Source organism: Cyanistes caeruleus, chromosome 4 (assembly GCF_971803275.1).
Source record: "Cyanistes caeruleus chromosome 4, bCyaCae1.hap1.1, whole genome shotgun sequence".
Classification (NCBI taxonomy): Eukaryota; Metazoa; Chordata; class Aves; order Passeriformes; family Paridae; genus Cyanistes; species Cyanistes caeruleus.
This window is the reverse complement of record NC_141704.1, coordinates 29,910,375-29,923,636: the sequence shown is the minus strand read 5'-3', so window position 1 is coordinate 29,923,636 and position 13,262 is coordinate 29,910,375. Positions and strand designations below refer to the sequence as shown.

The 13,262-nt window shown below is 41.0% G+C and overlaps 2 protein-coding genes across 4 annotated transcripts in view; one reads left to right on the top strand and one right to left on the bottom strand.

Annotated features, from left to right (window-relative positions):
- SYN3 (synapsin III) overlaps nt 1-13,262 on the top strand; it is a 187,534-nt gene that overhangs the window by 71,322 nt on the left and 102,950 nt on the right. The window lies entirely within an intron of this gene.
- The window catches only part of TIMP3 (TIMP metallopeptidase inhibitor 3), a 37,331-nt gene that overhangs the window by 10,192 nt on the left and 13,877 nt on the right, over nt 1-13,262 (bottom strand). The window contains exon 2 of the mRNA XM_023936281.2: nt 1,696-1,778. Coding sequence (XP_023792049.2) covers nt 1,696-1,778 — 83 coding nt within the window. The remainder of the gene's footprint in view (nt 1-1,695; nt 1,779-13,262) is intronic.

Below are 13,262 nucleotides of genomic sequence, written 5' to 3'. Positions count from 1 at the left end.
CCACCATCTAAGCAGCAGACATAAGGGCAGTTTGACCAACACACGATTTCCTCTTTAAAATCCCTCTTGCTTTTGTTGGACACATAACTTCCTAACAAAACACTGTGGAAATGCTCCTGCAGAAAGGCCCTGCACTGCAGAATAACCCAATGAAAACAGCCAGGACAGGCTCAGGTGTCTTATTTAGTTAGAAGAGAAGCAGTGTTCTCAGTGGTAAAAGGTAGTAGTTCATTTCAGGGACTACCATTATCCATTATTCCAGATCGCTGTTCATGGTCATATGTTAGACACAAAGTACCAAACTCTTGGCACTGAGAAAAAGGAAGAGTAGTACTGGACAGACCAGGATGAAATCAGAAAGAGAAGTTGATGAAGCCACTGCAGCATGTGGACACTGAGTAGTTTTGTGAAGCAGGGTATACTTGTTGAGGTGGAGAGTGACAAAACTGAAAGTAGAACAGCATGGAGTGCTGCCAGCCTGATGAGGAAAACAACAGCCATAAAAACAAAAAAGTGGCAGTGCTGTCTCATTATTGCCAATACAACCAGTTACTTTTTTTTTTTTTTTACAAATATATATTTTGTTTGGAATCTTGCAGAGAAATTTTTAAGGTTAAGGTAGCCAACAAGCCCAGCACCTCAGGCCCTTTTGTTCAAAGTGTAGGCATTCCACTCTTGTGGAAGAGCCATGCCAGGACCAGATTTGGCTACGTGCAAATGTCGTGGTTTTGTGACAGCTTATGAAACAGGCTTTGCGTCTCTCCTCCCCACTTTCGTGCTTAGCTATAAACTGCCTTATAAAGAGAGTTACTGTTACAAGGCAGGCAAGTGACTGTTTTTTTCTGAACCTTTACTTTGTCTAATATGTTTCAGATTTCTGCAGTCTCTGCCAAGCTTTTCCATTCCCTTTCTTTTTTCTTTTTTTTTTTCCTAAAGACATAAACCAGTCTTATGACTGGAATGGCATTGCCAAGAAAAACAATCAAGGGCTGATTTTTAGCATTACATAACAAGGGGGCAGTTTAAGAAAAAACCCAAGTCCAAAGCAACAGGTTGAGTGCAGTTTGTGCAGCAAAGAATTAGAGCTCTGAAGAAAGAAACTAAAGAAATCAAGCAACTGGTGTAGTTCTCATCTCTGAATCAATACTTCACAACTCTTCAAAGCCGACAATATTTAAAAGCTACAATGCTCTGTTTAGCTTTATATAAAGACTTCACTATATGATTTTCATTTGTTTTGTACATGGAAAAAATGGCGTAATCCTAACTGGTGGTCACAAAGAAAGCAAGGAAAGAAAAGAAATGAGCACTCTCCCAAGGGTGGCAGACCCCCTACCATAATTTCCTTCTTGGATTTAGAGTGCCACATGGAATTGCTGGCATTTCCAGTCTAACACTGTGCATTTAGAACAAAAAACATGTCTTCAGCACCTAGAAAAGACCATCTGGCATCTTTTACTACTAGAAATCTTAAAATAATGGAAGAATTCAGGTATTCAGCACTGTATGTCAGGAATGATCTCCAGTTCCTTTCCCCTCTTCAGACAAATTTCTACCAATTGCTGGTTTCCTTCCATTCTGTACGGCCAGTACAAAAAATGGAGGTGCTGTTAAGTATGCAAAGTGTTCATTATTCCATGTTAATTAGATTCCTTACCATATCAACTAGCCCATGAGAAATGTCTGCAAACATACCTTCATCTGCTTGACCGTGTACCGCATCGTTCCAAAAGGTCCATCTTTCATGAGCTTCTTCCCCACCACTTTAGCTCGGATTACTGTCATAGGGGAGGAAAAAAATACAGCAAATTATAGACAACTGTACACAACATTTATGTTATACCCTTCACTTAAAAACCCCACAAAACTGTTTAGATAAATTATCCTGTAAAATAAACAAAACTCCAGGTCAATCTTCTTCTCAATTTATTCTAAATCTCACACAGAGTGAAGGCATGTAATGGGATGGCAAAGCAGGTATTTATTTAGAAGAAATACAGTTCTGTGTGAAGAATAAGAACAAGCATTATTTGTGGTTAAGTCTCACTGAAATCTGCAGAGCAGACTGTAGCTGGGACCAGGACAGATTAAAATCCTTACACCAAGCCAAGTTTGTAATGTCTTAACATACAGGATGATGTTCAATAGGATAGTACTTTTAAATTGTTCTTTGTGTGACCAATGCAGATCTGTTCCCAGTAAACAAAAAAACTCAGTACAGGGCACTGGAATATCCCATATCTGGGACTTCACTACAACTGCCACCTTTGAGGTACCACAAAACTAACAAATGCTCCCTTGAACAAATAGCTACTGTGCAATCATTGGCAAACATCAAGTGCCCAGTGAAAGCTGCCAGGCCAGCCAGAAGTCACCTGGAAAACAAACTAAAGCTGACCCATCAGATCTTATGTAGACTGCACTGCATTTCTTCATGGACACCAAGGGGCTGTGTGTGCTCTGTGGCACGGGTACCACCACTGTACCACAGATGCCCCAGAGCAATGTCAACTGAGCCCAAGCCACCACAGATAAGGATTCTGAGGTCCCATAGATAAAGATTTTTCTTTTTGATCTAGTGGGAAGTTTACAGTCAGTGCTTAATGAAGAGTTCCCTTGCTCATCCATTTTTGGGGCATTCCACACACACAAAAGAAAATTTTAAAAACTTCTATCAATCCTCTTTGAAAAAGTTCTGAAACCACCTGTTCCTCTCAGCAAAGGAGTAAAGCTCAGGGACAGGGCAGGCACTATCCACTTTAATCTATCACCAAAAAAAACAAAAAAAAAATGCAGGAAGGCATAGAAAGGAGACAAAGAGGTGGAAACAGGAAAACAGTTATTTGCCTTACAGCACTATCGAACAGCAGCAACACAGTTCAGGAATGTGTTTTGCTGAATATAAAGGACTTTAAACCAGCATCTTGTTGCATCTTAGCTTATTTAGATTTCAAATCTGTAGAAGCCCGCTGAAAGGAATGAGGAAAGAGGGTTTTTTTCACTACCTAGGTCCAACTAAGGAGGCAAAAAGCTTGCCCCAGCTTTCAGAATAATCAGAACAGATTTAAAGGAACAGATAGGTCTGGTTTTATACACCAGTTCCTGGACCTTGTTCCACAAGGGTGGTGTGAAATGAAGACAAATCCACTCTGCTCTGATTTATAGCCTGTGCTTCAGCCAGACTTGTCAAAGAAATTTTAAACTAGGTAAGACAGTCCTGGCTTTGATTCAAAGAGCCAACAAAACCTTCATTCACTGAGTGTAAAACTTCATGTTTTTAAAAACTTCTATTTCCCAATAGCAGTAAAAGCAATTTTATTGATTCTTCTATTTAACAAGTTGTTCCAACTTCAATTTACTCTCATCTTCAGACTTTAGTGGCTGTATTGAACCATGTGCTTGAGGACCACAAACATCTTTAAAGAACTAGCTTCCTCCACTTGCTGCCCCCAACCACCACAACCACCAGCAAAGCTACAAAAACCAGACTGTGCAAGGGCCAGTGAGAAAGACCACAATTCCTTAAGGTTTTCTGAATTCCAGGACAACTCACTAACACTGGAGTCTATAGTAGAAAGTGTCAAAAGTCTTATCTTCATCTGCTGATACACTGAAATTGAAAAAACTGGTGTTTGCCCAACACATTTAAAACCAACAAAAAAGTCTTATATCTTATTGACAATGATAAGAAATATACTAAAAGGCAGTATTACAAAATTGTAGGGTTTCCAAACCAGAACACAGCATATAAGATAACAAGCATGTTCTCAATTCCTGAGAAAATATCTAAAAAAACATTTTCTTCACTTATTTCACTCCTAGCTTGTCAGTCCTTTGATTTCTAGTTAGGGTACCACAGCTATTTCTGACAGAAACTTTGATTTATGGACTAATCAACAGCTTCACCAAATATTCAGAATGCATATCTCCACTAGGACTTAGGAGCATTCCAATTTCAACTAATAATACCCTTGCAAACAAGTAGAAGGGTCTGTATTTTCCTGTTATTGTGCCCCAATAAAGTTGAAGAACAACCATCCTAGCAAATTCACCTAGAAAAGCCATGACAAACCTTAGTGGGCTGTCACTTCAAGCCTTTTGTAAGAGGGTCAAGCCCTCTGTTTTTCAGAGAAGTGCCTTTATCACTCCAATGGTAACATTTTCAGCTAAGTTATTCTCTTTACTGAAGAGCTAGAAATGCGAAAAGAACCCACCCTGCATATTTTTTCCCATATTAAAGGAAAAATCAAGCTGTTAGCCAAGTAGCTGAGGATATTCCAAGTTAAGTCTATCACCTGTAATTTGTGAGGTTAAATTCCCATCCCTGAGGATGAGATGCCTCTGAGCCATTGGGGAGAAATGCTGGATGGACAGAGTTGCTCAGAGGTTGCTCTTGCATGTGTAGCTTCAAGCCCCTAAGGCTCCATACACGAGAGCCGCTTGTACACCTTGCTCAGAGCAGAGCTCCACGCTGCACATCTGCAGCCATATGTTTCCCAGTCCCTATCTTTGCTCCTTCAAACTCCCCAGTTATATGGCTGGGCCACTCTTCACACCTGGCCAGAAAATAAAGAATACTGCTCTTGATTGAGCAGGGGCCATGCATACTTGCCAGAGGAGCTTTTTGCCCTCTATGAGTTATCTGAGATTTACAGCATTTCTGATGCAAATTCAGTCCATGTTAAGTTAATGAAGTCAACTGTTTACTGCTGCAGACTCCTACTTCTTGAGCAAAAGGAGGCAAAAGGTGCGGTGACTTCTTTCATGAGCTCCTCCCTTCTCCTTGAAGCTCTATTACAGTCCTGCTATTACTGATGGGAAACTTTATCCCACACAAGTGGTCACCAAAATAGCTGCATATTTTTAAACCACAATTCCTTTGAAGCACTGCCTATGAAAATACTCCAAGATGAATGTTTCTCAGTACTTTGGGGTTTCAGGTCAGGTCACTTTGTGGGACTGGAGCAGTTGGCAAGGTCTCATGAGTGATTCGTAATTATTTATGAACAGCTAAATTAGACAAAGATATAAATCTTGGTAAGATAAGCATGGCAGCCATGCCATGATGCAAAGAGGAGAAAACACACATACTGCTTCTCAGCATTTTACATGATTAAAAAATTGAGGGAGGAAACATCCCCTCATAAAAGGAAGGAAATCAGGCTTTTAGTTGATACTTTTTCTTAAAAAATAATGAAAATAATAACCTGCTGTGTTTGAGTATTCAAGAAATGCATCCAAGAATGTATCACAAATTATTAGTGTATTTATCTCTTTTCCCTGCCTTTTTGGCGTTTTTTGTTTGGGTTTTTTAATGTAAACTAGCTTGGTAGTTAGGACAACAGAGATGGCTCAGATTTGCCAGGACTAGTAGAGAGCCAGCAACTACTGGTTTGTGTTTCCCCAGCATCTCTAGTGTGGTAAAAACTGTCTGCAGGTGCAATAATACATATAAATACAGGCAAAAATCTTCTACATCTTTTCCAAATGTCACTGGATGAGGTCCTATAAAGGCAAACAAATTGGAATGGGCGTATGAGAAAAAGTTTTATTTTCCCATATGCATAAATATCTAACTCAAGTACTCTTTAACTTATCACTCTGTGGCCATTTTCTCAAGGATTCAAGGGAGAATCGGCCTAAAGGCAAGGTGTGAAGCAGAAGAGGACGCTGACTTTTCATCTGAGATGGCAGAAGGCATTCTTTTCATGAGTCAAGGAGCAGAAAAACAGGCAATGAGAGATTAAGACACGCATTTTCCAAGCTGAGGAAACAACACGGTGAAAAGACTTGTAGCTACCAAGTACTTCCATCCAGGCACACAGTAACTACTACATGTGTGGTAGCTCTTTTTCCCAACTGACAAGCAACGTCAAATGTCCTGGTTCAATCCAGTGTCCTTTATCAGGACCAGCCACTAGATGGTGACCCTGTCCCAAATCGTACCTTCCCCTGATGAGACCCAGGCTAACACCACCAATCCCAGCTGCTTCCTCAGCTGCACCATGAGAACCAGACGATTTCATGCAAGTGGGCTGGTTGTCATCCATAAACAGCACTTTAAATGGAGGCACACCCTTCAGAGACCAGGATTTGCTCCAAACCCATTTCCTTTGTGACCAATTACCATGAATATCTCAGGAGGGTAACAACTGCTACATTTCTCATTATTGTTTCAATGATTTATTTTATTGGTGTGCAATATGAGTAATTTAAAGTGAGAGCTTTGGCTGAAATGCATGCTCACTGCATTTGAGTGAGTGAAGGATGTGGAGGACTCGTTGTTTACTAATAGAGACACACGGGGCAAGTTATTCTCCAGGCCATTGTCTAACATCCAAATAGTGACTAAACAAAATATATAGGGAGCAGCAACGTGACTGGGAGGCTGAAGAAAAGCTCCTTCTGTCCTGAGGCCACTGACTATACCAATACTTAAAAACACTGCTTTAACACCAGACATGTGACATGCCAAGGAGGATGGTTTCCATTTTATTCATCCAAAGACTATGCAAGGGTTCACGTCCAAGAGCAATTTACTGAGAGCTTTTTACCAGCTTTACTAGCAGCTCTCTCATTTGATTTGCCTCACAAGAACTCCCTTCTGTGCTGGTACATACTGGAGGGCTCACATCACCACAGGGCTAAGGCAGCTGGTATGTTTTAGACTCCTGAGTATACCTAGCACACTACTGAAATATTTGTGTTATTTATGGGGTGTCCCCCAATGTGGTCAAGGCAGGATGCTTTTACATTCAGATTTTCTAGTTCTGGTGCTGATGGTGCTGCTAAAATGGAATTACTGTCTCCCTTGCTCACTCTCATAATATGCATTCCCTTTACCACTCCCTCAACTGATCTGTTAGCAATTACCACCAACACTCTTGGCTGCCCTAAAACCAGGGGACCATAACTAGAGGTGGATTGTGTCCTTTGAACTGGAAGTATGGCCCAACTGTATACAGCCTCTTGGGAGGCTCTATTAAATTGCCTAGCAGCTGCAGGTTTCTGTGAGCAGCAAGTAGCTGGTGCCTGCTTTAGGAGGGGGAAGAGATAGCAGCCCTTCACCCATTCCTCCACTTCCACAGGAAAGCAGAGTGGAGAGGGAAATACTGATTACAGCAGGGGATTTATGAAGAGGGGAAAAAACCAGAATCCTCCAGCCAGTTTGATGATCTATTAGTACTGAGAGTTGCCTCCTCCTCCATAACCAAAACAGATTTTATCAGAGAATCAGAGTGTTGAATTTGAAGGCTTCTTGAAAAGCACAAGAAGGCTGAAAAAATACCATGGAGGAGCTTTATTTTGATTCATTCCACCATGACCTTCATCCAAAGCCAAAAAAGGCAAAACAAACCCATTTTGCTTTGTCTTTGAAGAAGTCAAATCCAGCTGTGCTGGTACAGAGCATCACCAAAGAACATCAAGGAAGCAAAAAAAAAGCAGTGAAGTTAAGAGGTTCACTGCCTTCCTCTCATACCCTTACCAACAAACTAGTTCCCATTATTGGCACTCCAAATCTTGACTTCTAGTCTTTTCAAAGTGCTCTCAGGAGAAACAGCACCTTTTCAGCACCATTCACCTCTGCTAGTCAGTTGCCACATAAATACCACATTGTAAAGGATGTGTGTTTACATCAGCAAGTGCATTAGTAACTAACAATGAAAGTCTAAATAAAAACAGGAAAGCAAGACACAGATAACTTTCCTTCCACTGTTCTAACCAGAATTATGACATTTACTTTCAGCCTTTGTTTTACAGATCCAAAAAAACTTCCCGTCTGTGGCATGGCAAGTCTGTTTGAAGGCCACCCCCAAAAAAGCAGAAGGCAATTAAATGGGTTTGCCCAGGCCCAGGCTCCATATAAAACAACTGATCACAATTACACTTGCTAAATATTAACCACATTTCCCATCCCTGCAGATTTCCTGGCCACTGATAGACTGTTTGCACAACATGCCGTGCTGCTTGATTTCTAACACTGCAAAATAAGGAGTGATACAACTTTTTCATACAAGACTTTGTGTCAGACCTTCCACCAACTCAAAAACCATAAACTGCTCTAGAAGGGCTTTACTTCAGAAAATCCTCCCAATGAGACCATAAATTAAATAAACAAGGTTGCATAAAACAACCAAGCAGAACTTGATTAGTGCTTGGCATTTCACCGGTAGCTTATTAACTGGATACAACCTTTGTGATGGCAGCAGTATCCAAAAAACAAGAGATCTCTGTTAAATGAACAGCTGCAAATTCTCTTCTTTCAGGATACTTCTTTCAGGTTCCTACATGCAACTTGGTCAAAGACTCTTCAGCTTCCCAGTACTGCCCCTGCATTTAACTCCTGATGTTAAATATTAGTTACCCTGCTTCCCCATCATACACACTGTTGGGAAGATAGAGGCAAGACTGAATGCAGAAGGAAGAATGGATGGATCTAAAATGCATTTTGAAGATCCAAGTAGAAAATCTTAGATCCATATGTACATGTTAATAGGTATAAAAAATAGCTTCAGGAAATACCTCATGAAAAACACAGAGAAGCTAAAGGAAGAAAAGAAGGAAAAATCCCACTGTCTTTGGTTACCAGCTATTACACTTATTAAACTCAATGAAACCAGGTAGACATAAGAGATTAGCTATTAGGCACAGAGTTGAGTTGCAGGAGTTACATGCATTGCTGGGTTAGTCTCACAAGTCTCACAGCTTGCATCAACAAAACATTCTAGGTCTCCTACAGATCTAAGCAGAGACACTGCAGACTATGTAATGAGCATGCCTACAGCATTGAGAACTCTGTGGTAAAATAAAAAGAGCAAACAATGTCATTCCTGCCAACCAGAAATTTCTCTCTCTCTCATTTTTGGCAGGCTTTTTTTATCTTTCCACCTATATTTTTTAACTCATCACTGGAAGCTGAATTCAGGCTAAAGGCAAAAAGCAGTAGGCAAGAATCAGAAAAAAGGAAGGAAAAATGATACAAGTGGAGGGAGGGGAAGGGAGTGCCTCATGTACAGAGCACAGTAGAGACATCTCACATCTCTCTCCAAGGAGTGTTTTCAGCAGAGTGCATTTTGCCTCATTTTGTGTCTCTGACAACTGCCAAAGGCAGAAATGCTTTTAGCCAAGGTTAGTAGTGTTGGAAAGATGGTTGTCAAAACCAACACACAAAAGCACTTCCAAAGCCAGCTTACAACAGTGGATAAAAATAACAAGCATATGACTCAGAGCAATACTGGGCTCAAAACACCTTTTCCGTTTCCTTTTTGTCTACATACAATTGGTGCAATAGAATAAGATTTAGTTCAGCCCTCTCTTCCAGATCAAGTACTTCTCGACACAGTACATAGAGGACCAGGGGAAGCCAGGCTGAGACAAAGTTCGGGTTTCCCACAGTTCTTTGGAACTGTTCAAAGGAGCCACAGGTCTAAGCTTTCCACTCCGAGAATATGGCAGAGCTGATGTGAGACCAATTAGGGGCAAATGGAAACCATATGCGATTTTAATGAAACAAGAAGCTGGTGCACATAACTTACTGCTGCAGGAGCATTTACTGCCTGAAAGGAATGTGCATCTGGCATTGATCGTTTCCCAACCCATCACGTGAGCAGTAACATGGAAAGCAAATTGGAGCATATGATGAGAGATGAATTGCCTAAAGAGTATAGTTAGGGGAGCAGCTTCTGCAAGGAGAAAACATGTCCTTTGCCTGTGATTTAGTGATACAGCTGTAAGTGAGGCTGACCTTCCATTTCCACAGATCATGATGACAAACTGCAAGAACGAGTGCTAAAGTGATTAAAATGGATCAAGTGATATTTTCAGACCTACTACAATCGCAGAAATCCCGTTCTGATTCACATGGGGCAGGCTTTTTCTGACTTGAGGTCATGGGCACTCCTTAAAGAACAAAGTACTATTGAAACTAAATAAGGGTAATACAGTCCTCAAATGACGTTGCTTTCAGGTATACATAAAAATGGGTACACAATGAGATTTCAGGTTGAAGAGGCAGTGTAGATACACCCTTTTGAATTTATTTTTTTTTTAAATTTACTAAAAATTACCCAGGAAGATTCAGTTCTGCTGCAAAGGGAAGTCCACAACTCGCAAAGTCATAGATAAGTTGCTTTACTGGGCTATGGTAGTTTCTTCTGTAGGCTGTTGTGTTGCAGCTTGATATCAAGTTTCAGAGCAAACCCACTGTCTTCACTAAGTGGCCAAGAGATGGTTCCCATACATCAAAGAGGAGGTGAGGGAAGATGCTCTGATCCAGCACCTGACCAGTGAATGCCCAGGGCTTGAACCTGGTAGACGTTACGTGGCATTTCAAGTAATAATGAGACTACTGCAAAACCAGACACACAGAACTGGCACATCCTTGCTTCTTAGTGCTGTATTTCCCTTGGGGTATAACCAGAGTTAACAAGCATCATAAATTAATCACTATATTTGTTAAGGATGCAACAGAAAAATTTTTGAGCCAAATCTGCCATTTTATTAATCTTTCTTAACCCACTGTGCAACCCACAAACTCACTGGGCACCAGATCCAAACAGTTCAACAGGAAGAAGAGGAGGAGGAAAGACAGTACTGCTAAAGAGAACATCTGAAGGCAGTTTTCATCTGTGCATTACAAACAGGGCATCTCTGACAGCCCATGTAAACCTTTCAAAAGAGGGATTATCAAAAGCCACAGGCCTGGACACTCCCTGCTTCATCAACTTACTTCAGAGGACTCCTTGCTTCAGCACCTTGCCCATCTGGGATGGGTGCCAGCGTTCTGCAAAGAGGCTGTGCTCCACTGATCACATGGTTTATGCTCAATTTTGCACGTAGGAGCTAGAGAGGAAGAACTGTTTGGGAACATGTATAGATTTCAAGGGTACTGGGTGGGCCTGCAAATTCCTTCCTGCATTACAAAACTTGCACTAAACTGACAGGCTAAGCAGCTGTCCACACCAGAGAGGTATACATATTTATCCAGGTCAGGCCTACATGCGCTGCTCTGCTGCTCCTATTCACACTGGGCCTGACAGGACCTAGTATTTGGTCTGACAGACCCTGGAATTAAGCCTGCATTCAAACAATTTCCCCAGTGAAAAGAGTATCTTCACCCATCACTCCTGAGACATCATGAATTGTTCTGAAGCTGCCACCATTTGCAGACTGTTCACAAAAACTGGACACATCCATGGCACAGTTCTGGTTATATCACAATGCTTAGGGAATTCACTAATTGCCCATTTTATTAATGGCTGTTATGTAATCACAGTCATTACTACCATGTACCTGATGTTAGGTACATGAAAAATTTTCCCCTGGAGTCTGAGCACCATGTAAAGCCTTAGGTGTAGCACTCAGATCCTGATTCACTGTTCATTAAAGCAAGTAGGAAACTTCTCCTCACCTGAGTGAGCCTCCCATACCACAGTTCCCAGCAGCCTTCAGGTCAAGGTTAGGACAATACCAGGGCAATTTAACTAATTTGCCTGCCTATCCAGAACTTTCTAGAAGTCCATGTCATAACTGCATTCCAAAGCATCCTCCTTCACTTTTTACCTTAGAAGGCTTGAAGAACTCAGTGTTGATTTGTTGTGGAAATCAGGTTAAAAAAAAACCAAAAAAACCCACAAATACCAGTTCTTTACATGAGCAACACAAATACTGCACACCGTGCATCCTCTGTCTCTGAAGACAGGATTCTCCCTGTGCAGTGACACAGAGCACTGACAGCAGAAAAGGTGGACAGCCAATGACCAGTCACATTCCTTCTTCAGTTTGCTCAAACTCCTACTGACAAACTAGCTTAAGGTGTTCCACTGAAACTGCATCTTATTCTTCTACTACCCAAACTTTCTTCACACATACTGTTCATCAGAATTTCATGTCCATAAACAACCCAGTTTAATCAAAATGAATTTCCAGAAGTAATGTGCCATTACCTGGATGCTTACATACATCCTTGGTGCTACCAATGACATATTAATGAGTTAGGACTCTTAGCCAGACTTGTGTAAGCACAGAGAGCACACTGAATGGTTAACAGTGCCTGTCTACCACCAATTTTTGACTTTGTTTTGCACAACAAATATTTATACAAATTAAAGACTAACCCATGTTGTTTTATTCTTAGACAGTGCTGATAATAAGTGAGTTTTAAATGGAAAAGCTCAAGTCTGACCATATCAATCTGATGGAGAGTCACTCTGAAGTGAATGTACCAGTCACTTAGCTCATCTGTGCTACTGGAATTTGACAGCTTCTGAAAGAATTCTTACTGAAAAAATTCCATAAATTTTCAATTTGAGGAAGGCAAGTTTGGATTCCCATATCACTTCTTAGGTGTCCTTGTAACTTTTTAGAAAAAAACGTAGAGGTCACAAGATATGGTTGGATAATCGTTTCACAGCTGCAGAGCCTGGCAGAGCAATGGCTATTTTTGAATGCTCTAAGGCCCATTAACTGTTTGGGAGGCAGAAGTTCTCTGGATACTGCAGTGTTGAATGTTTACAGAGAAGAGTAATCATTTCCAGGGTATCCACCAAGCCTGACCATTTCCTGCCTGTCTCGGTCTCCTCAGACATTGCAGTAACAGGACTATTTTGGCAAAGTAATGAACCACGCTCCCAAGAGCCAGCTTTTCAAAGCTGGAGTTAAGCTTGCACCTGGAACGCAGGTGTAAGCTTGTTTAAACATTCACAGGGAGGGAACTAACAGAAATGCAAGGGGAAATACCTCGTCTCAGTCCACTGGCAGCAACACAACCACAAAGCAAATTTGTTTGTTCATTAATGCAGCAAACCCAAGGAGAACAGTCCATTGGCAAGGACTGGAGCAAGCAAAGGGAATCCAGTTTTGTGTTGTAAAGGGAATTCTCAGCATTCAGAAAAAGCTAATTTTAAGCCTAGAAGGACTGATGAACTGGAATCTCTCCCAGCTTGAGAGGTAGCGCGTAACCTGATCAAAATCATCACTTGCAGAAGAGGAGGCTGTTACTGTTAAGCCATCAGGGATGTTTTTGGAAAGGCTTTTTCCTGTCAGGGATCATGGCTTTACTTAAGTCACAAACTTCTAAGGAAAGTATCAGCTTCAGCAAAATCGGTTTTTTATTTTTTTTTCTTAGAAAAAATTTGATCTATTTTTAACCAGCATCAGCAATTCTCTTCAGCTGCACTTGAAGTCTTTATGTTGACATGAAATGACACCTTCATTCAAACTGGACATTTTGAATTAATCCTTCATAACATTAGATTCAGATG